We start from the raw sequence: 21682 nt of genomic DNA, 5'->3' as shown, positions 1-21682 counted from the left end.
GATGACCTTCCCTTTCTACTGTGGAAGCCAGGGCTCCCATGGTTTCTTCCACTGCGCTGGGGGAACCAGGGGCTCGGAGAAGTGGCCCTTAGCAGAATCATCACCCTGCTCATGTGGCATAGAATCAACAGTAGCCTGATCCTTGGTCCTGATGGGAGTTAAGGAGGCTCAGGAGGACAGACAGCCAGGAAGAAGGAACCCTGAGAACTCTGTGCAGGGAGTGGGGTAGGATGGGGGCTCCTGGACAAGTCCCATGTAGCCAAGGCTGGCCTTGAATTAACTCACTTTGTGGCTAAGTATGACCTCGAACTCCTGATCCTACCTCAATCTCTCGAGTGCCACAGTACAGGTACAGGCCACCACCTCTGGTTTGCTGCTGGGGACGGACCACCCCTGGGCTTCATGCATACCAGACAGGCCCTCACGGAAGTTACAACTCCACCCCACCCCGGTTTAGCTTTTACGCTGAGAAAGATAGACACACAACACACAGCCAGCCCGAGGAGAAGCAACAGCAGCTCTGCAGCTGATCGTCCTCAACCCTGCTGCACCAGCCACTGGCTCCTTCCCCAAGGTGGCTGACGGGTGTGGCAGAAGAGTGACCCGGTTTAAGGGGGAAGACCCCCAACATCCACCTGAGCACAAGGGTGCGGCCAGCCAGGGGTGGGCATCCGCTAGTTAGAAGCCACTGCAGACAGTGTAGGCATCTTTGCACACTCCGGTGGTGTAAAGCTCAGGAAAGGGCGGCTGCTGCCCTGGCCCACCGGGTTTCATGGCTGTGCCATACACCTGAGTCGGCGGAATGGCGTTGTTCCTGTCACCTCCAGGGGGCGCAGCCCAACCTAGCATGGCCATGTGAAGGAGGCCGGACCAGAATTAGCAGTTCAGGTCCTAGCCCAGTTCCATGCGTTCAATGTGACCTGGAAAAAGTCACTCGCATTCTTTGGTACTAAATTTCCCCAGCAGTAAAAGGCCGACAGAGCATTTGCCTTCTCCTTGCCCTCTAGAAAGGTCAGAGGACCAGGAGGGCTGATTGGATTGGATGGAGCCACGGCCACATCCCAGCTGGGAGTTTGCCTCGTTTCCCTGCAGGGGCAGAGAGAGGGGGAGACGGGGAGACGATTGGGAGATTTCCCAGACTCACCGATCCATCTCATCAGAGAGGTCAAGATCTGTAGGTACTTAGTCTTCTGGACGTCAAAGAAGGTGAAAGGTCCAAGGAGGAGGGTGAAGACAGCCTGGGGATGAAAACAGCGATGAGGTGGTGTGCAGAGCCCGTACATGCGGCTAAGGCGCGGTAGCACTGGTGAATACTAGCACTTCATGGCAGAGCCTTCCCAGGGTCCATCAGCAGCGTCACTGAAGGTAAACACCAAGGACCAGAGGCAGGCGGGGCAGCCAGAGCCTCACTGCCCTACAGTTTACTTCCAGTTCTGATGTCACTGCCACTTCAAGGCAAGGCCCAGGCTTCCTCCTGGGACCTCCACCCATTCACCCTGTTGGTTTGGCAGGCACCGATGACGGAACCTCAGACCCAGCAGTGTGCTGCCGTGTGTGGACGAGGAGTGAAACACCAGTGAAGAGGACCCAGGAGGAAACTGGGTACCAGACAGCCCCTGAGGACAGAGGGACATGAGGGCTCCGACTGAGGCATGCGAGAGGATGAGGATGTCCTGTGTCCTCTCAACAAGGAGGACAGAGGACGAGCCAGGGCTGCGGGGCCAGGGAAGACCCAGGTGTGGTGGCTCAAGCCCATTCTCGCAGGCCTGCTACTCCAGCGCCCTGAGGGTGGGGGCAGAAGGACTTCGAGGCCAAGGTCATCTCATCTACATAAAGAGGCGGAGGCGAAGAAGTCAGGGGGCGGGAGGCGATGCTCGGAGACTCGGCGGGCATCTGTGACACTGGCCTCCTAACTTCCCTTTTCTTTGGAGAACAAGGGGAAAACGCCTAACTTAAAGAAAATAAATTGAACCCTGCCTTAGGCTGCTGGCCTGTGGGTATGCAGGCCTCTTTACAAAAAGCAATTAGGGTAGATATGGTGACGTCTGGGGGGGGGGGGGTTGGGCTTTCCATGCCGAAGTGGCTGCTCCGGAAGCAGAGGGATTAAAAGCTGCTCCTTGGAGTTGAGATGGTACCGTTTCCAATCTGCTGCTTGGAAGCAGGCGAAACATCAGCCCTTATCAACATTTACACTGTGCCATTTCATCACGCCGATGCTGATGACACTCACCAGAGACGTGGCATACGGCGGCGGGGTGGTGGTGCAGAGCCTGAGGAACTCGGGGGAGAGGAGCCTACCATGGGGAGCTGGGCTCTGACCCTGTAAGCAGGGTGACTCTGTCACAGCTGCCAAGTAGTGGGGGAGGGGGAGGAAAGAGACAGTTTCTGTGACAGGCAAAAGGGAGCTCCTGGGGGTGGGGAGCCCCCTCCACCCCCTCCACTAGGAGGGCAGGAAGTGGGGGAAGCTGTGACCTCTTATCCAAGACCATTATCACTGTGAGAATGAATGACAGGAGGGCTCAGGCTCCAGCTCCGCCCAAGAAGAGCTCTAATTAGCTGGGGTGGGTGAAGGCGTCCTGGCAGTCAGTCACCAGGGCTGGGAGATTGCTGGAGAGGAGACTTTCTGCTGGGGGCCTCAAAACCAGCCTTGCTTCTGTTTGGGGGGAGGGGGGCGGGGAGAGAAGCCTTTGTTTAGGCTGGGTGACAGCGAAAGGCAGGGGCAGGGACTCTGGGAAGGGGAAGGCAGGTGTCTGTGTAGCCCAGGCAGGACAGCTGGACCACAGTAAGAAAATGCACACCAGCCACCACCCCTGGCCCAGCCTGTCTGCACACAGCACCATCAAGAAGTCATTTAGGAGAATTCCCACTTCAGGAAAACTTTCCATTGAGGAAGTTCTCTTTTGAAGCGGAGAGAAGGGGCTGGCTGGGAGAGGCATAAACACACAAGGTGTCCCAGTGTCTTTGGTCTGCTGGGAATGGGGCTCTTGGTACGTCCGGAGTTTAGGCAGTTCAGCTCTGAACAGTGATGTCTCCAGCCGCAAACATGGTGCCCAACTGTGGAAGCCAGAAATCTCGGGGTGGCTCATGTGGAAGGTCAGATGTCATACAGAGCATGACACCTGAATTTTAGAATGTTCTAGTGCGTAGAGACAGGGTGCAGTAGTGGAGCCATCCCGGAGGGCAGCTCTGAAGCCCACCGCTGCAAAGGCCCAGGGTCACCCTCCAGGGGCCCCTGCACAGAAGCCTCATCTTCTTCCTCACCCTCAGTGTGCCCTTGCAAAGACCCTATGGGCAGAATCCGAGGCGCACAGGGTCCCTGGGACCAACTGAGCGACAGAGAGTCCGAATGAGGGCCCGCCTGTGTAGGCCATGTTCAGGCCAGACACCAGGTGTATCCTTGGAACAGGACCTGGTAGTAAAGAGGTCTTTTAGGGCTGAGTCCCAGCAGTGGCACTGATGGCTGGACTATGGCTGTGCTTCCTTTCAGTAGTCAGAAACACAGACCAGCCTCACTGCTGAGGACGTTCAGGGCCCACCAAGTCACAGGTGGCACGCACAGACTGCCAGACAGCGGCCCTTGCACGGGGTGCAAGCTCACACAGCGGAGGAAGCCCAGACGAAGCAGCAGATCTGGAGCTGGGGCCAATTAACTTACAGGTGTCTTTTGCAAATCAGCTCAAGGCAGAACTGAGCAACTGCAGGCGTGGGCATGCAGAGTGACAGAGGGTGGGTGTGGAAGCCGGAAGGGAGAGGTTTGCCGGAGTCCAGCTGAGTCCACTGTGGAGGTCATCACCAGCCAGATGAGGCACACTCTTCCCCTTTTACAGAAAGAGGGGAGAGAGCCAAGAGACAGCCGATCCTCTTGCATCTTCCAGTCTAGCCCACATGACATTATAAATTAGCTGGCTCCTGAGCAAATTTCCCAACCCCCAAATGCCATTGATCAGTTCCACCTCATTCTCTGTTCAAGGATGCCTGTCGCCCCTCTCAGGGCGACAGGGACACAGCCCAAGCATGTTTCTTTAAAAAAAGAAAGGGAAGGAAAAAGAAAAAAAAGAACCAGCAATGCTTTGATTTCTAATGAAATCTTCAGGCTGCTCTCTGAGAATAAAGTCCGAGGCAGACAGGGAGGGGGGCGAACAGAGCCACTCAAATCTCTCTTTCTGGGTCAGTGAGTTTCACCGAACACCGAAGGCCCCACAGCAACCTTGCTGGAGCCTTGATGGACGCGCGGCAGCTCGTGTTCCCAAGGCACCACAGGCAGTAGTCAGCCAGGATTTTTTAGAACATTCTGGAGTCTACTGTTTGTCAGGGCTGTCTGCCTTCCTGTGAGCCCCAGGCAGGCGACATTCACCCCAGCTGCTCAGGTGTCAAGTGTCCAGCCGTCTCCAATCCCTTTCTTGACACAAGCATGTGATTTCTGTGGATACCATAACACATCCCCCAAATAAGTGACTCCAGACCAGACAGATTCTCTCCAAACCCAGGAGTACCAGGTATGCCTCAGCAAGGTTCCCAATGGTGCCACATCGCGCCCCCTACAGGACACTGCCACACCCAGCACATGAGCCAAGCAAGCAATAGGGTTGCAGGAAGCTGAATTTCTCCAACCTGCGTGAGAAGTGACCCTCAATGTCACAATGGGGACTGGCGACCTGGGGCAGGCACTGGGAGCCTCACACAGGCTGGATGGGCTGTGTGGACTCCCCTGCCCCATAACATGGGGCTTTGTTGAGGTCAGGAAGTGCCAAGACTTGAGCGTCTTACTCAGTGGTCCTCAGCCTTCCTAGTGCTGCCACCCTTTAACACAGTTCCTCATGCTGTGATGACCCCCACAACCATAAAATCATTTTTGATATGACTTCATAACTGTAATTCTGCTACTATTATGAACTGTAACGCACATATCTGTGTTTTCAGATGGCTGTAGGTGACTCCCGTGAGAGGTGCTCGGGCCCAAAGGAGTTGAGACCCACAGGTTGAGAACTGGTGTTCTAACCGGAGCCTCCATTCCCCATGCAGTGCATTGTCTCAGGTGCCAGCTCTAAAGCAGGGGTGGGTGGGGTGGACACTGAGCTATTGACCAGTGGATCTTTATATCAAGAACGCTGCTGAGGCGGAGCCACATTCACCTTTGGCCTGACCCCACCACACTGGGCATGCTCGGAACAAATGCTCTGATTCCACTCCATCTTGTCTTATAGGAAATGGGCCTGGGACAGGCCAGGCATGCCATGCTGTCTGTCTGCTTAGGAGGCAGGGATACATGAGTGACAGTCTACACTGCAGCACCAAGAAAAGCAGTGTGATGCCAACTTTTCCTGTCCCCAAATCTTCCCGGACAGAGAAACAAAGCATACACTTGGTGTCAAGCACAAATTAACTGTCCCACAAGGGGTTCTGAAAGCTCAGGTCCCACCACCGGACAGGTCATGGTCTCATTTGTGTCCCCCCCCCTCCGCTATCCCCCCCACCCTCGTTTCATCACTCCACTTCTATCAAAGTCACCCTGTGATGACATCCCTGCTCAAGGCCACAGGCTCCTCCCCATCTGCAAAGCACCCACGTATGAGGCTTCCTAACACCCCCCCTTATGTGCAAAGTCTTCAGAGCAGGTGGTGGCCCTGCATCTTGCCCACTGAGGAGACTGGGGGGAGGGGGGCGGGGAAGTTCAGGGGCAGAGGAGGAAAGTTGCAGAGTTAAGTACTGACATCTCCTGACGCAGCCGGCTTCCTCTGCAAACAAATCCAGCTCACAGCACCCACCTCAGAGAGGCCGCTTCCCTCTTCCCTCTCCCCGCCCCGCATTGAGCTAATCCCCGCCCTCACTCACGCCTCTCTGCCCTCTGGACCTTCCCGCTGACAGACAAGCTCCCTCATCACTTTCTCTGGCCCCACCTCCAGCCTGGCAGTAACTTCAGGCTTCTCCGGGCTCGTGACTGCATCGCCAGTGCATGGTGGCACCGCATGACTTCTGTCCTGCAGGGAACAGGGCTGCTCCTGCATCTCCAGCAGGACAGTCATCACACTGAGGGCAAGGACCACATCCTTGCTGTCCCAACAGATAGAGGAGACTTTGTACACGTGACATCCGTGGCTATGTTGCACCTGGTGAGGTGCCGAGGAAGAAGGTGTCACCTCGTGTTGGGGAAGAGGCACCCTAGCTTTGCTGATCTGCTTTGTCCCCCTTTCTGCCTTAGCCAGGCAGCTGTGTAGACCCACACCTGTTGAAGGGAAGTCTCTTTCCAAAAACAGTTTGGAGGGCTGGGAGGTGTGGCCGATAGGGGAGCGGGTCTAAGACAGGCAAGGCCCTCGGTCCCACCCTAGAACTGAGGGATGGGGCAGAGATGAAGGAGACGAGCCTGGCACTGGGCCATCAGCATTGCTCCACCCCCACCCCCACCCCCATCCCACCCCCACCTCCCACTCCCCTCCCCCACCCCTGCTGCCACCACCACCAAAAGAAGCGATCCCTCTGGACTGTAACCACATGGTGGCTCTGTAATGGTCCCCAGAAGAGGTGACATCTTAGAAGAACCATTAAGGTACTAAAGGCCTTCAGAGGGCTTGGTCTTTCGGGAACATCTATCGCTTGGTAGGATTCCCAGTCACAGCCCAGCCATCAGCTTTTGCCGAACAAAAAAGCAACCCCTAACATCTGCTTGTCATCCTGCCCTTGCCCAGAAGAGGGGGAGTGGCCTGCAGCTTCAACCCTGGCAAGAAGATAGGGGGAGAGACTCAAGGAAGCATGCCAGCCGTGGACCCAGGAAGGTGGGGTGTCCCTCCTGCCTCAGCCCCAGGCCAGTGTGCTCACATGGTGTCTTTCACGCCCATAGGCGGCTTGGGACTCAGAGGGGATACTGGACCCTGCTGGCCACTATGTGGTCTTACATGGGCACTGAGCAACTTCTTCGCCAAGTGGGCAGTTCTCCAAGTACCTGTTTATTTACATGCCTCTAAAGGTGACCTCAGAAGACTGGGATGGGGCTCTCAAGGATTCTGGCACTTTCCATCTCACTGGTCAGCTTCTGGGGCCGCAACACAAAAGGTCAAGAGTCCCTATTCCATGCATGGGGTGGGGGGCATTTCTCAGAAGCTACATGGACCGATGCAGCGATGCACCAATGCAGGATGCAGTGTTGGACTGCTGAGGGCCGGGGCTTCCCTAAACACACAGGGTCTGGAAGGGCTCCGGGCAGAATCCACAGGCTTAGAGCATGTGAGCTCCAGGGGAGTGGGTTCAAGTGACCATGGCCACGTGCCAACTGCACAGCTGAGCTGTCTGGATTGCTCCCGGAGACTGCTCCTGTTGAGTGGTGGGGGTTAAAAGCTAATTGGGGTTAATAGCATCTTGGCATGAACCCATCTCTGACTGAACCTGCAACACGTCCTTGAAGTGTAGTAGTGAAGAAATGCTCAAGGATTCTATTTTTATTTCTCAAGTGGCTGTGAACATTTGAGGCTGGGAGGTTTTATTTGCTGAACTGAACCACAACTTCTGGGGCTTCCTCTACAACAGGCCGGTGAGCTCTGGGTGGGAGCATGAAGCGGAACTGAGTTCAGACCACAGGGATGGGGCAGGGGTCGGGCACCGATGCCCTTGTTAGCCAACTCCGCTGAGCCACTCAGTTTCTCCAAGTGCGTCACATGTGGGGGTTTTTCTCAATTAGTGATTGACGGGGGAGGGTCCAGCCCATGCTGGGCAGGGCCACCTCTGGGCAGGTGGTCCTGGGTTCTAGGAAAGCAGGCTGAGTAAGCCACGGGGAGCAAGTCAGTAAGCAGCGCCCGCCAGGGCCTCTGCATCAGCTCCAGCCTCCAGGTTCCTGCCCTGTTGGACTTCCCTAAGTGATGGAGATCTACGCTGAAATAAACCCTTTCTTGCCCAAGTTGCTTTGGTCATGGTGTTCCTTCAAAGCAATAGTAACCCAACTAGGACAGAAGCTGGTACAAGGGTTGTGGGGTATTGTGACAGACTGACCACGTCCTTTGGTTTGTTTGTTTTTGAGGGAATTGTGAAGGACGTTGGGCAAGAAAAGTCATTGCGTGTTCAAAGCTTGCTGAGCGGTTGGTCACGTAGAAACTTGGGAGGTAAGAGCGCTGAGGGAAATGCAGCCGGTGGAGGCCTGTGAAGTTTCCACGGGAGGCAAAGAGTCTACCGAGTCATTTGTGTGAACAGCCTGTGGTGTCTGGTCAGCTGGGGCTCAACAATCAGTTGTGATTAACAAGAGACCAACAGCCTTTAATCCCAGCACTCAGGAGGCAGAGGCAGAGGCAGAGGCAGAGGCAGAGGCAGAGGCAGGTGGATCTCTGTGAGTTCAGGGCCAGCCTGGGAGGAAGAGAGAGTGGGAGGGAGAGAGGGAGGAAGAGAGAGGGAAGGAGGGAGGGAGGAAAGGGAGAGAGGGAGGGAGGGATGGGAGGGAGAAGGGAGGAAGGAAGGAGGGAGGGATGGGAGGGAGAAGGGAGGAAGGAAGGAGGGAGGGAGGAGTGAGGAGAGGGAGGGAGGGGTGGGAGAGAGGAGGGAGGAGAGGAAGGGAGGGGTGGGAGGGAGGAGTCACCAGGTGGTGCTGGATTTGAAGGAATGAAGGTCTCCGAGTCTCTGAGGAGTGCAGGAGAGTTTATTGGCGAGAATGCAGCCCAGCTGCAGCAAGGGACACTAGCAGCTTGGAGAGACCAGTATCACGGGATGACCACCAAGAACAGTACCGGCAGTGGAGTGGAACCAGCTGAGCCTGGAAGACAAGCTGTGTGCCTCTGGCAGCGACAGAGCTGGGGAGGTGACCCAAGCCCCTTGGAAGAGCCCAGAAGATGGGGAGTGAGTCCCAGACAATTGGATGCTGGGTTGTTTATACTGTTCGGTTTTGCTTGGTCCAGACTGTGAGCGTGTCCTGGTCCTTCCTTTTGAAGTAGAAACGTACTTATTTTTGATTTGACAAAAGCTCACAGTTGAAAGACTTTGGATTTTAAACACTAAATTTAAAATTTTTTATTTATTTATTTATTTTTCGAGACAGGGCTTCTCTGTGTAGCTTTGTAGACCAGGCTGGCCTTGAACTCACAGAAATCCACCTGCCTCCGGGATTAAAGGCAAGCGCCACCACCACCTAGCTTTAAACACTACATTTTTAAGTGCTTGATTTTTTTTGTTTTGCTTTGCTTTTTTTTTTTTTGAGACAGGGTTTCACTGAGTAGCAATGGCTGTCCTAGAACTCAATCTGTACATGAGAATGGCCTTGAACTCACAGAGATCTGCCTGCCTCTACCTCCCAGGTGCTGGGATTAAAGGTGTTTAAATTTTTAAAGATTTATTTATATATTGGCTTACTGTGTATGTGCCTGAGTACACCTTTATGCCAGAAGAGGGCATCAGATCTCACTATAGATGGTTGTGAGCCATCATGTGGTTGCTGGGAACTGAACCCAGGACCTTTGGAAGAGCAGCCAGTGTCTTAACCTCTGAGCCATCTCTCCAGCACCAAGTGTTTGACTTTTTAAAGACTGTGGGGACTTTTAAAATTTGGAATGTTTGTAATGTTGATACTAATCTTGGGGACAAATAAGAAAGGAAAGGTCATGGCTTAACAATGATGGGTTTGTATGTCAAGTTGTCAAGTGGTGTTATATCAAGATAGAGTTATCAGAAAGGTGGGAGCCTCAATTGAGAAAATGCCCCCATGAGACCTGTCTGTAAGGTATTTTCTTAGTGACTGATGGGGGAAGACCCAGCTACCCCTGGGTGGGTAGTCCTGAATTCTACAAGAAAGCAGACTGCTAGGGTGGGCAGCGGTGGCAAATATCTTTAATCCTAGCACTTGGGAGGCAGAGGCAGGCAGATTCTGAGTTTGAGGCCAGCCTGGTTTACAGAGTAAGCTTCAGGACAGCCAGGGCTATAGAGAGAAACATTGTCTCAAAACAAACAAGCAAGCAAGCAAACACACAAAAGTCAAAAAAGAAAGGAAAAGCAGGCTGCCCTGGTCATGGTGTTACATCACTGCAATAGTAACCCTGTACTTCCACTCTCCAAACATCCCAGGTACGGGACTATGGTGCTGGCAAGACCTGCATGCAAAGAAGGGTCTGTCAACGCTATCCATTCTTGTTTCTTTGAGATGGGGTCTTGCCGTCCCTCCTGGGTGTAAATGATCTTGCTTTGGCCTCTTGAGTAGTTTGGACTATAGCTGCATGCACCACCCTTAACACATGCTATTTTATTTTTACTGCCCATATGAGTTTGATAGTGGTCCAAATACTCATCAGAGTTCAAGTACTCCTGACCATACAGGAGAGGGCCAGTTACCAGGCTGAAGATGACCAGTGGAAGAACAGATGTTTCACTGAAAACCGTGTCAACAACACATGTGCGCCAAGCCAAGACCAGGGAACAGCTGTCATGGCTCATTTGCCAAAACTCTAGGACGAGCGCTGTTATGCCGTGGAGAGGAGGGATTTTTCATACCAAACTATAAGGGTTCACCCTGGGACAGATGATGAACTGTGGCCCTGATAACTACCAGCCCAGGGGTGGGCTGACCTACAGAATGGGAAGCCACATGGGAGAAGGGACCATTTGTGCTGGGCTTCGGCACTAACCCAACCACAGTGGAGATGCTGCCGAGTTCTTCCTCGCTGATCCTTCACTTCCCATGGAACAGAGGGGAGTAAAGGCAGACGGAGGAGGTTGGGGCATCTCTTCCCATGCAGTGACTAGTGTCTGTCTAACACCTGGCAGAACACACCACTTGATAGTGGTTATGTCTCAGTGTCTCTCGTTCTAGCCTGCCCTCTCCTAGCCAGTGCCAAGAAGGTACCTGGAGGATGAATGCAGAATTCATTCTGCTGAGGACTGAAAGATGCAGGTAACGATGGAAGATGACAAGAGACTGCTGATGCCCAGGCCATCGCCAACAAGCATGAGCCTCGTGAGCCACAGAAGTAGACTCTACAAATCTTGTTTTTATCTTGCCACACCCTCTGGCAGCAAACCTCCTCTGCTGATGTACTATTCAGCCCACTCTGGGTTGGAGAGGGGAGATGCAAAATGCCTGTGGTTTGCTGGAAGATGCTGAAGCCTAACAAGAGGCCATGATTGAACGGTAAAACTTCCAGGAGGAAAAGCAGCCACTGAGCTGCAGAACAGAGGTGGGGGTGGGGGTGGGGATGTGAGGGCACACAAAACTACCCAACAGTAATCTAACAACAAGGAGCTAGTCAGGAGGGTCGTGTGGCCTCAGCTGTGTAACTAGAGTAAAGAAGGATGCTGGTAACTGGGCGGTGGTGGCACAGACCTTTAATCCTAGCACTGGGGAGGCAGAGGCAGGCGGATCTCTGTGAGTTCCAGGACCGGCTCCAAAGCAATACAGAGAAACCCTGTCTCAAACAACAACAACAACAACAAGAAGGATGCTGGTGGCTTGCCTGAAGTGCCTTGGTACAGCATGGCCCCATGCAGATGCTGGCACGATCTCTATGATGCTGGTGGAAATGTCATTCTATTCTGAACCGGGGGAGCCTGAGAGGGTGATTCTAGAGGAAATGTAGATGGGGGGGGGGCTGCTTTGTCTTAGGAGCTGTTGACCATGGATACCTTGATAAGTAGCACTGACCCCTGGGAGCCCAGAGCCTGCCGCCCCCCCCCCCAAGCCAAGGGGCCAATCCAGTGGCTGTGGCTGGGAGCTGAGGGTCAGTGCATCCAGGGAAGCTGAAACATGGGCTGTAGGAGACGGGGTCTCCTGGGCTCTTTCAGACCTGAGAAGGGAAGGAAGAACTAATAGAAACCCAAGGCAATAGGGCATGGCCTAGAGACGCCTTAAAGCAGTGGTTTCCAGTCTTCCCAGTGCTGCGACCCTTTAATACAGCTCTTTAATACAGCTCCTCCGGTGGTGGTGATCCCAAACATATGGTTATTTTTGTTGCTACTTCTTCATAGTTGTAATTTTGCTACTGTTATAAATTACAATGTAAATATCTGTGCTTTCTGGTGGTCTTAGGTGACCCTGTGAAAGGGAGGGGGTGACCCTCAGATTGAGCAATGCTGCCTTAAAGCCTAGGACACAGCATTGCCTTGGAGACTACCAGAAGGAACTGAAAAGTTGTCCTTGGGGTCCCTTATTACTTTCTGAAGACAGAGACTACAAAGCCACTTCTGGATGCCTGTTGCATCACCAGGTCCCTTTCTCAAACTTTCTGATCCCCTTTACATTTTGCTTTTATTGTATTTAATTGTGTGTGGTTATGTACACACGCATGAGCGCCCACAGAGGCCTGGGGTGTCAGACCCCCCCGGGGCTGGAGTTAAGGTGGTTGTGAGCCACCTGATCGGAGTGCTGGGCTCTCCAAGAGCTGTACGGCCCCTTCTGTGGCTTTCTTTCTTTTCCTTCCTTCCTTCCTTCCTTCCTTCCTTCCTTCCTTCCTTCCTTCCCTTTTTTTTTTTTTTTTTTTTTTTTTTTTTTTTGATAGCATTTATTTCTAGCCCTGGCTACCCTAGAACCCACTCTATAGAATAGGCTGGCCTTCAACTCATAGATCCACCTGTCTCTGCCTCCTGGGCGGAGATCAGAGGCGTGGGCCACCACCGCCCAGCTGTGGTATGGGCTCTTAACTGCTAATTTATCTCTCCAGCCCTCTGCCTCCCATTCAAAATTTATGTATTTTCTATGGTGGGGTATGTGTGCCATCCCAGAGGATAAAACCATGGGATTGGTTCCCCCCTTCTACCTTTACATGGGTTCTGGGGACTAAGCTCCGTTGCAGCTTGCAGGTGTGTGCAGCAGGTGCCCCTGCCTGCTGAGCCCACACTGTTTCCCTTTCGGAAGACAACTGTAAATAAACGGAAGGAGGCCCCTATTTCTGAGTCATCTTCTGCCTACTTCCTGGCCCCCACTTAGGCGAGTCACCTTCCTGACTGACCTTTGATTTGTGGCAGGTCTCTATTGCTGTCCCAGGATGCAAATTATAAACAAACAAACAAAACACCTTTCCCTCTGCCCTCTCCTTGAAGGGGGGGGTGGAAAAGAGGAAGAAATCACCCTAAACAACCTGGGAGGGCACTGGGGGGGGGGCGCTGGCAATGCCTAGCTGATGGTCTGGAAATTCCACACGCCATCCTCCTGCCAAAAGGGGCCCACCTCTGCCTAGAACACAAGCCATGGCCCCTGGCAGCTGACTGTCACACCATCGTCCCCTCTGGCCCAGCCTTTGAAATCAGGACAAGGTCCAGCACTTGGTCTAGTCAACCTCCCAGTGGCTAGTAGGAAGGTTCTGGGGCTGCATTCCAAGGGGTGCTGTTGACAACCAACTCTCCCTGCCCAGAGCCTCCTTGGAGTCTGGGCTTTCTAGACTGGACGCAGGGCCGCTGCCTTCCATCTAGAGAGGCTTGGCCTTGAGAGGGAGAGCTTTGAGAGCTCCCATGTGAACCAGCTCTCTGGAATGCCTCCCTGGAGGACCGCTTTCTAATCCTGGCTACTGTTTCCACTTCAGAAAACAGGTGTTGAGAAAAAGGATTAAAAGCTTTGTCCAAAATCTCAATTACTTAGCTGCAGCTGGGATTAGAGGTACTGGGTCACCTGTACCCAAAGTCTGTTTCCTGCTTGGAGCCCTCAACTGCCCAAGACTGTGCCTCGACAGAGGGCCATTTCCTCCACTGCCGCCCCATCCCCTCCTCAGACCTGGCTCCCTTAGGTAAGGAGGAGATTGGGCAGGTGGGATGGCCTCGGCCTGGCAGACACTGTTTCTCTGGCCCTGTCATTTGGGCCCATGCCTGCATGCCTGTGCGGTCTTTCTCAGCTGACAAGCCAGATGGTACCCGGTGGTGGGCAGAGTTCCAGGGATCTGATGCCAGAGCTACAACCTTTGTGGTTTGGGGGAAAAGATAAATATTGTGGAAAACCCACAGTCATTCGAGTAATGACTATAAGCCACCCAGGTTTGTAATGGAAGGTTGTCTCCTCACAAGTGAGATGGAGGGAGGTGGGTGCCGGCAACACCAGGCCCAGGTGAGAGGTCACGTGGGGAGGGGACGGAGGGTAGTGTATATGCGTGCGTGCCTGCATGTATACAAACGGGCATGCATGGGCCGTGGCAGTGCGGAGCTAAGAGCTGTCTATGCCAGGAGACACAGAGCTGCTTTTGGAGGCAGCCATGCTCTGGTAATTCCCCGTGGGCAGGTCAGCTGCAAAGAGGGGGGGCAGGAGCCGTGAGCCGGCAATTTCCAAACATGTCGATGGCTTTCCATTGCTCCCTTTCAACTCAGTCCCCCAACGGGACTCTAGCCCCTTCACTCAAGCTAGAGTCCACTGATGGGAGATGTCATTCTGTATATATGTTTCTCATACTGGTTAATGAAGAAAGCACGGTTGGCCAATAGGAAAGTAAGAGAGGAGGGACTAGGAGACAAGGAGGGAAGAGGAAGTAGTAAGGAGGACTCAGCATGGAGAGACCGGGGAGACCAGACGCCTGCCTCACTCCCCAGTAAGGAGACCACATGAAAATACATAGATCAACAGAAATGGGTTAATACTTAAGACAGAGCTAGCCGATAAGAAACTAGTACCTGGTCAACAGCATTATATTGAAAGACAAAAAAGTTAAAGAAACCCCCCACTTGAAATGAAGGGCTAACCTGGAAACCAATATCTGTTCCTTGGAATTTGCTAACTTCCCCTCACAAGACCCTGAGATAACAAGATACCAAGAATTCACACTGCCCCTCCTTTCTTGTGAGTCAGCAGGTGGTGAATAGGGTCCTTAGGAAACAGAGAGATAACTGTACTTCTGTTTGCCCAGACAACTGTACTTCTGTTTGCCCAGACAAGATTAATTAGCACACCCTGAGGCCCTAAGGTCTGTTGATCCTAATAGCAAGACCATCCGGCCTCAAAGGGTCAGTACTCAATGGACAGAGGGTCCCACCCCCTCCCTAAGCTTGTGGGATTGCCTTTAAAAACACCCGTGCCCGGGGGAGGGGGCTTCTCTCTAGCCTGCGTGCTGGAGGAGCCCATTTGCGCAAACGTTTCCTGTTCATTAAAGCCTCTTGCGTGTTGCAGCAACTGGACTGGACATTGAGTTCTTGGGGGTACCGACTGAAATTGGGAGACTCCTCATTCTGAGGGTCTTACAATACCAGAAACAAAGTCTCTGTGCATTATTTGGGGCTGGTGCGGCGGCGGGACAAGACCGGCAGTGGCGGGAGGAAAAACCTTCCTCCTTACTTACAGTCCACCCCAGAAGAGACTCAGTGAGGGGCTGCTAGACCGGTTCGGCCTGTGGGCGTGTGCCTGTGAAGGGCTGTCTTGATTATGTCTCTGTGGAAAGGCCTGTCCTGCTGTGGGCAGCCCCATGCCCTAGGCAGGGGTCCTGGAGTGTGTAAGTGAAGGCAAGCCAAATACCCACAGGCTTGCATGCGTTCATCCCCTCTCTGCTCTTGACTGTGGATGTGACCAGGTACTTCAAACTCCTGCCTTGACTTCCCTGCAGTGATGGACTTGACTCTGGAATTGTAAATTGAATAAACCCTTTCTGCCCTGAGTTGCTTTTTAAAGGTTTCTGAGACGGGGGTCTCTATACATAGATAGCTGTGGCTGTCCTGAACTCACTATGTAGACCAGGCTGGCTTCACAGAGATCCTCCTGCCTCTGCCTCTCAGATGCTGGGATTCAAGGTGGTTTTTTTTTTTTTTTTTTTTTTTTTTTTTTAATTACAGGAACAGAACTAAAACTAAGGAAGATGGGTTTGGTGAAGGGTGGTAGGGATTTGGCAGCTCTGGAGGAGAGCAATGTGCCTGCCCTCTGGCTCTCTGGGACCTTGGTGACAGATACAAAGCCCAGAATGTCTTGAGCATAGCAGACTCGGGTTACTGGCCCCAGCTTTGACTGCTAAGTCCCCAGCTCAGGTTTGTTTGTCTTGGATGTCAAGGAAAGGCAAACAGGATTGCCACATTGCTATCACATGAGAAAGCTTCGGGCTGGGGAACCAGCAGAGGGCTGTGCTGAAGGTCACCTTGGTCCTGACAGGTCCTAAGAACCAAAGACGCCAAAGGAAAGGCGGGCTGTGTCATGAGTGACGAGGGCATGGGGACCTTCTGGGCCAGCGACCCTGTCCCTAGCTCCCTTGGGGAAAAGCCCACACACTACACTCCAGCTACCTGGTTCTGTTAGGGTGAACCTGCTGAGGTACACCTGGTGGTGGGCAATGCAGGCACATGGCTGCTTGAATCCCCCTGGTCTGCTGGAATCCCAGCGCTCTTGGGCCCGGGGTTTGGCCTTGGCCATCTGTCCTGAGCCAGGAACCACAAGAGACAGTTCTATACCACCTGTGGCTGTCTGGGGCTGTAGGCTCCACAGAGGTGACCACCTGAGAGGCTCTCAGCACCTTCCCTCCCTAGTTATGCTCTCTTCTGGGGAAAAGCATGGGGAGGGAGGGGGGAGGCTCCAAGTCAGGTACTCAGAGTATGAGCCCTGCAGAGAGGAACACACAGACCAAGTTAGACCCACCTGTTTTCCCTGCTGATCTCTGACCTCAAAACAGAACGGGAACTGAGTAACCTTGGAGGCGGGGAAGAAGGGAGACAGCACATCAAGCTGCCTGCTGAACAGCTGCTGAACTGGTATGAGATATCACGCTGGCAGCCCCACACTTCCTCCCCAGCTGCTGGTCAGTGGGAGCTGCCCTCCACGCAGAGCTGACAAAGCCGTGGGACCTGCAGCCCCCAAGCAGCGAGTCTGAAAGAAGCTCAGGGGACCATCTGGTAGGGATGTGGCTCACACCTGCTGCTCTCAGGTAACAAAGCATCAATCGCAGACTTTTCCCCCAGGGTGCCGAGAGCCTGTGCAGGCAGATGCTACTCTCTGTGGGCATGGGAGCATCAACAGCCACGCTTCAGGGTGTCATTAGTGACCCCAGGCTGGGGACCTGTGGATGGTCTGGCCAACCTCCATTCTCTGGAAGACCCTGACCACCCACCATTTCCATGACAGTACTTGGGAAGTAGGTCCATGAAGACCACAACAACCTCTCCTGGGACAAGGGGAACTTTGTGCTGGTAAGGTTACCAATGTGAAAGACAGATTCCTACGCTTCCCCATGAGACCCAGGCATCTGCTAGGTCAGTCTGGCAACTAGGTTTAGGGCCTTTTGTAAGCTAGGCAAGTGCTCTGTTACTGAGCTGTGCTTCTAGCTTGGAGTCCTCAGCCCACACTAGTAAAAAAAAAAAATTGTGTGTGTGTGTTTGTGTGCATGCGTGTGTGTGTGTGTGTGTGTGTGTGTGTGTGTGTGTGTGTGTGCTTGCATGCGCTCACTCAAGCACCACAGCACGCATGTGGAGGTCAGGGGAAAACCCTGGAGTCAGTTCTCTCCTCCCACCATGATGTGAATTGAACTCAGGTCACCAGGGTTTCACGGCAGACACCTTTGTGGACTGAGCCAGCTTGCATCCCATCCCCCCACCCATATTTTTGTCAAAGAGCATCTTGGTCAGTGGTCCAGGAACCAGACTCTGAGAAGCACCACTGATGTCCTCCTTCCGGGCCTGGGGAAGTATCTTAGGGGGTACACCAGCTGCCAGAGTTGGGGGAATATAGCTTCTCCAGGACTGGGGGGGGCGGGGGCTACCTGGCTATCCCACGGGGTCTGTACCTCTGAGCCCCAGTCACTGGTCCCATCAAGGCTTCTGGGAACCACTTTTCTGAACTGTGCTGAAAGCTATTGCCACAGGCTGACTGAAACACCCTGGATGGCTTGTGACCCTGCCTTCTGGATTCACACTCCCACAGTATCACTTAGCAACACCCCAGGCAGCACTTCCCCTGAGCTTGAAGGCTTATTAAGATGTGCCCTCACCTTCTCCGCTCATCCACGAGACTTCTTGAGCTCATGATCATTAATCATGCGGCATCGTTAATATGCACCTAATTGTTTAGCTCTGCATCAAGTCCTTCACACTGCTTCTGGCTGCCTGTAAACCCTCTGGGGTTCTATGGCTCCCTCCCCTCTGCAGGGCCAGGGTACATTGGAGAATGCTCCCACAGCTCTTGCTGCCAGTGGGCAGGGCCACTGCTGGGACACAGCTATGTGATGGAACTTGCTTACAGAATGAATGCTTCATTTCGTTAAACAATCACTGCTGGCCCCACGGCCACTGTGCTGCAGGGTTTTATGTCAATGTGACGCACACTGGAGTCATCGAGAGGAGGGAGCCTCAATTGAGAAAAAAACGCTTCCATAAGATTGGGCTGTAGGCAAGCCCGTAGGGCATTTTCTTAATTAGTGAATGATCCATCTCATTATGAATGGTGCCATCCCTGGGCTGGTGTTCCCAGGTCCCGAGCAAGCCTTAGGGAACAAGCCAGGAAGCAGCACCCCTTTGTGGCCTCTGCATCAGCTCCTGCCTCCAGGTTCATGCCCTGCTCAAGTTCCTGCCTTGACTTCCCCCAGTGCATGATTCAGGATATGCAAGCCAAATCAATCCTTTCCTCTCCAAGCTGCTTTTGGTTCTGGTGTTTCATCACGGCCATAGTGACCCTCATCAAGACAGCGATACTTAGAAGGGTTCTGCTTACAACATGCATCCCATACCAGAGAGTGAGCAATCCTCAGCACAGAGCCCTGGCCCTCCAAACCCAAAAGGGTCAGCAAGTGTCATGGCCTGGACCTGGAGGTCAGCAGCTCACTAACTGCTTAATCCTGGTTAGTAGGATTTGTGAGCTGTTTTTTTTTTTTTTTTTTTTTTTTTTTTTTTCTCCCTATGAAATAAAGATGTGGGGAGGGGTAAGGGTTAGGGACCCACCTGAAGTCAACAATCAGGACATTTCCGTACAGAATGTAAGATGGGTTTCATGGCACATGCTATACCAACACTTGGGAGGTGGAGGCAAGAAGATCATGTGTTCGAAGCTAACCTGGGCTACACAGTGAATTGAAAACCAGCCTGGGCTACAAAACAAGACCTTCTCAAACAATTAACCCAGGCTGGAGCCATGGCTCAGTGGCTGAGTGTGTTTGCTCTGGCAGAGGGTCTGAGTTGGGACCCTGGGACCCATACTGGGTGGCTTATAACTAACTGCCTGTGACTCCAGCCCCAGGTGTCCAGTGTCACCTTCTGGAATGAGTCCACACTCGCACGTGCACGTACCCACCCCAGACATACACATAATTAAAATAAATTCAAACAACAACATCAGAAAAACCACCCCAAGCCTAAGCCAACCAACCAAAGTCATTTTTAGCTCTGTGCCCAGCCATGGGTGTTCTGGAAGCAGAGGGCATCCTGAGCAGGGAGTGGCCTGGACTGCTGACTCATGGGAGCTTGCCTAGGACCCAGCTCCTATAGTATGGCCGGAAACATCACGCATTGCAGACACAGAGGCGAGGATCAGCCTGGTGGCTGGGGAAGTGTGACACACGAAGTTTTTATGCCCTTCCCCCCAACTGTGCTGCTCACAAACAGGGAGGGCTCACGTGTACAGCTTGGGGTACCTGTGATCCGTATGCACACAAACAGTCCTGATTAAGCACGGGGCAGAAGGTCCTCTGCAGGGATGAGCCTGCCCCACGGAGACCTGCTTGGAAGCTCCCCAACCAAACTGGCGATGGTGTGGGTGTGGGTGTGGGCCATGGCTCTGGGACGCCCTTCTAGCTCAGGGTCCATGCGTGGGGCTGGGTGGGGATGTCCCTGGTGGGCTGCTTATGGAGACACTCCAATCTGGCATCTGCCTGCTTCTCCAGCTACCTGAGCCAGGCTTTGTGCACAAATACCCAGTGCCTTTCTGTATACAAGAGACGGGTCCTAAAGGTCCACGTTCAAGAGCTCAGTTTTCATAGGACAACATTGTAAGTACCCCAGGGGCTGTGACATGTCCTCCCGTGGTGGTGGTGGTGGTGGGAATAATTGCAAAGTTACCCCAGCTTGTTTTATATGTTTGCAGGGGCAAGATATCAGTCCACCTGCCTCCACCAGCATTCCTGAACTCGGGGATAGAGAGAAGAAAGGGCCAGCCGCTAGGTAAGTCCAGCCATTATCTCCCCAGGTGCCCCAGAACGAACTGGCTCACTTTGGGGACATGCTGTCTGCAAAGCTGTACTAGTTTCTAGACAAAGGAGCCAGATTTGGGGCATGAGAGATGTCCTGGGAGGGCTGGAGAGCACTTAACTTACCAGGATGAGCAGGGGTCTGAGTGGTCCTTTTACTCTGACTAGCACGCATGAGGGGCAGGGGGAGGGAGCAGCTGAGGCACTGGGCTCTCCACTGAGGTGATGCGGGGACCATACAGTGTCCTCTAAGCTGCTGCATCAGGTACTGGCTGTGGTAGCAAGATGGATGGTGGGCTTGAAGCCAGCTGACGGAACCCACGTCTCCGAGAGCAGAGGAGGGAGCTCAGGCCCAACACCCAGAGAGCCCAGTGGGGGAGGGGAGAGGGGACACCGGTGTCCTCAGGAAGGAGAGGATGGGCCTGTGGCAACGGGAACAGAAAGGTCTGGAGGCCTGAGGGACCACAGCGGAGTCACAGTGTCAGGGTGAGGTCCATGAACAGGGGTTGACAAAACAAGCCAGAGCTGGAGCAAGTGACAGGTAGTCTGAATGTCACTTAGAGAGGGGGTGGGGGAGAGAGAGCATATACATTCTCTCTCTTTCTCACACTCACACACACACACATACACACACACTCTCTCTCACACACACACACACTCTTTCTCTCTCACACAGTTTTCCTCTCTCTCACATACACACACTCTCTCTCTCACACACACTCTCTCTCACACACATACACACACACTCTCTCTCACACACACAGTTTTTCTCTCTCACACACACATACACACACACTCTCACACACACACACACACTCTGTCTCTCTCTCACTCTCTCTCTCTCACACACACACACACTCTGTCTCTCTCGCTCTCTCTCTCTCTCTCTCTCACACACACACACACACACACACGCACACACACACACAGCCACTCCTGCACTCCTGTATGAGATACAAAGATAGCTCTCTGGGAAAGAAAACCACAGGCCTGTTCCTGTGTTATTGATTTCCTTGTAAAGGAAAGAGACAAGCTAATCCTTCCGCGGCTGTCATTCCAACCTGCGCGTGGTCACCGCCAGATGCTGGGATTCACTCCATGTTAGGCTGGGAGAGCAAGCATCTGAATTTCCAGGGAGCAGGGAATAAATTCTCCCTTCCCCATCCCCTAACTCCCAGGATGAAAGCAGAGGGTTTGGCATTGTGTGGGGACAAACTGGGCCTGGGGGCCACACCCTCTGAGTTACAGGACTGGGTTTGGTCAAGACAGCTCTGCTGGAACCTTCAAGGCCACCTGGGTGTGACAAACCCAAGTATGTAGCGCACGGACTGAAGGCGATGGTGCTGCCTAAAGGCATGCTGGGAGGGGGAGGAGAGGAGACTGGTGTCCCTCAGCCTATAAGCCCTGCCCTTGCCACCTCAGGCACCAGGAATCGCCCCGACTGGGTCTGGTTTGATGCTGGGTCAGTGGGAGTTTGATGTGAAGGTGTGAGGGGATGAAGGATGCTCCCCAGAGACACCCCTCACCAGGTTGCCAGATTTTCTGGCCATTCGGTTTTTAACCCTTTGGGATCTTTCACAGATGGCCTCATCAGAGATCTTACCCAGTCATCCCAAGAGAGGACTCTCCCTTTCCTGTCTCCCATGTTTCCATCCAGGGTCTGCACA

At 53.3% G+C, this 21682-nt stretch overlaps 1 protein-coding gene across 2 annotated transcripts in view; it reads right to left on the bottom strand.

The window, feature by feature from the left end:
- The window catches only part of Tmem104 (transmembrane protein 104), a 58424-nt gene that overhangs the window by 16148 nt on the left and 20594 nt on the right, over positions 1-21682 (bottom strand). For both annotated transcript variants that reach the window (XM_051180177.1, XM_051180186.1), the window contains exon 8: positions 1145-1238. In XM_051180177.1, coding sequence (XP_051036134.1) covers positions 1145-1238 — 94 coding nt within the window. The remainder of the gene's footprint in view (positions 1-1144; positions 1239-21682) is intronic.

Source organism: Phodopus roborovskii, unplaced genomic scaffold (genome assembly GCF_943737965.1).
Source record: "Phodopus roborovskii unplaced genomic scaffold, PHOROB, whole genome shotgun sequence".
Lineage (NCBI taxonomy): Eukaryota > Metazoa > Chordata > Mammalia > Rodentia > Cricetidae > Phodopus > Phodopus roborovskii.
This window is presented reverse-complemented; position numbering and strand designations above follow the sequence as displayed.